The 1207-nt window shown below is 37.8% G+C and overlaps 1 protein-coding gene across 1 annotated transcript in view; it reads left to right on the forward strand.

Annotated features, from left to right (window-relative positions):
* The first annotated feature begins 650 nt into the window (after positions 1-650).
* The window catches only part of LOC107085231 (growth-regulated alpha protein-like), a 3889-nt gene continuing 3332 nt past the window's right edge, over positions 651-1207 (forward strand). The window contains exons 1-3 of the mRNA XM_015375449.1: positions 651-789; positions 914-1022; positions 1119-1199. Of these exons, the coding sequence (XP_015230935.1) occupies positions 729-789; positions 914-1022; positions 1119-1199 (251 nt within the window). The 5' untranslated portion in view covers positions 651-728. The remainder of the gene's footprint in view (positions 790-913; positions 1023-1118; positions 1200-1207) is intronic.

Genomic DNA, 1207 nt, shown 5'->3' on the forward strand with positions numbered 1-1207 from the left:
TAATTGAGGCAGGGAAGGAAGAGGGCAGGTTGAGAGGAATTACTAATTAGGGAGGAGCAAACAGGCCAGATCATGACAACAACGAATGTTGTGGATCCCTCTCTGACCAATGCACTCCTTAAGCTTAAAAGCCATGAATAAATAGTATAAAGGGAGGCAGTTGTTCGCACAGATTTTTTTAGAGGGATCTTGAAGATCATATTTAATTTTCCTTTTTCCTCCGTGGTTATGTGCAACAATTGCATGTATTATTGAATTCTACACATAATTTTGATTGTTAAATGTAGATTTATGTCTTGTTTGCTTCATTTAAAATAATAACTGTTAAGCACACTACTAAAAAATATATATATTTCCAACCTGCACTGCGACGATTAAGAGATCTGTTGCCAGCAGATGCAGATCTATATCTTATATCAGCAGCAAGGAAACTGCCTTGATAGCAACTGAGTTTCGACACAGTTCTGATGTGCAGGATGTGTCTCCTCGAGATTCAGGAGAAAAGGTGCTGGGCCAGTGAAAGTCGGGAAAATAGGATTCTTTTTTTTTTCCTTTCAAGTCCCAAAAAAGCCTAACTGGCAAAGGAACAAAAAAAAAAGAAGGGAAAAAAAAAAAAGCTCATGGTGCTTCACAGTCAGACAGCCTCAGCAGTGAAGAACACTTCACATCAAGAGGAGCCTCATCACTGCTAGATAAACTCTAAAAAAAAGTCACCATTCGCCACAAGGATGAATTCTGCGATCCAGTTCATCGTTCTTCTGGCCTGCATCACCATCTGCACCTCTGCAAGTAAGTGCTCTGCAAGCATTTTCTTTAAGTATCAAACCAATCATAAATTTAATTTTGAATTAATATGATGCATTTATTTCATGAATATATCCATTCTTAATATATTCCATCATTGTTCCCCCAGGCATTAAGAAATGCCAGTGTGTGAAGACAGACAAAGCAGTGAGGCCCAAACTCATCGCTCATGTCAGAGAGTATAAACCACGTCCATACTGCAACGAACATGAAGTAATGTAAGTATCTGTAGAAACAAAAAAAGTATTAGATAGACTTACTATAGCATCAGTTATAGGTTGTTTGAATTAACCTGTTTTTTTTATCTCCTGCAGTGTCATTCTGAAGGATAAAAGCAAGCTCTGCCTTGACCCAGACTCAGAATTCACTAAAAGAGTTCTGGAAACATTAAACAGGTAAGTTT

The sequence above is a fragment of the Cyprinodon variegatus genome, unplaced genomic scaffold (assembly GCF_000732505.1).
Source record: "Cyprinodon variegatus isolate N-32 unplaced genomic scaffold, C_variegatus-1.0 Scaffold119, whole genome shotgun sequence".
NCBI lineage: Eukaryota > Metazoa > Chordata > Actinopteri > Cyprinodontiformes > Cyprinodontidae > Cyprinodon > Cyprinodon variegatus.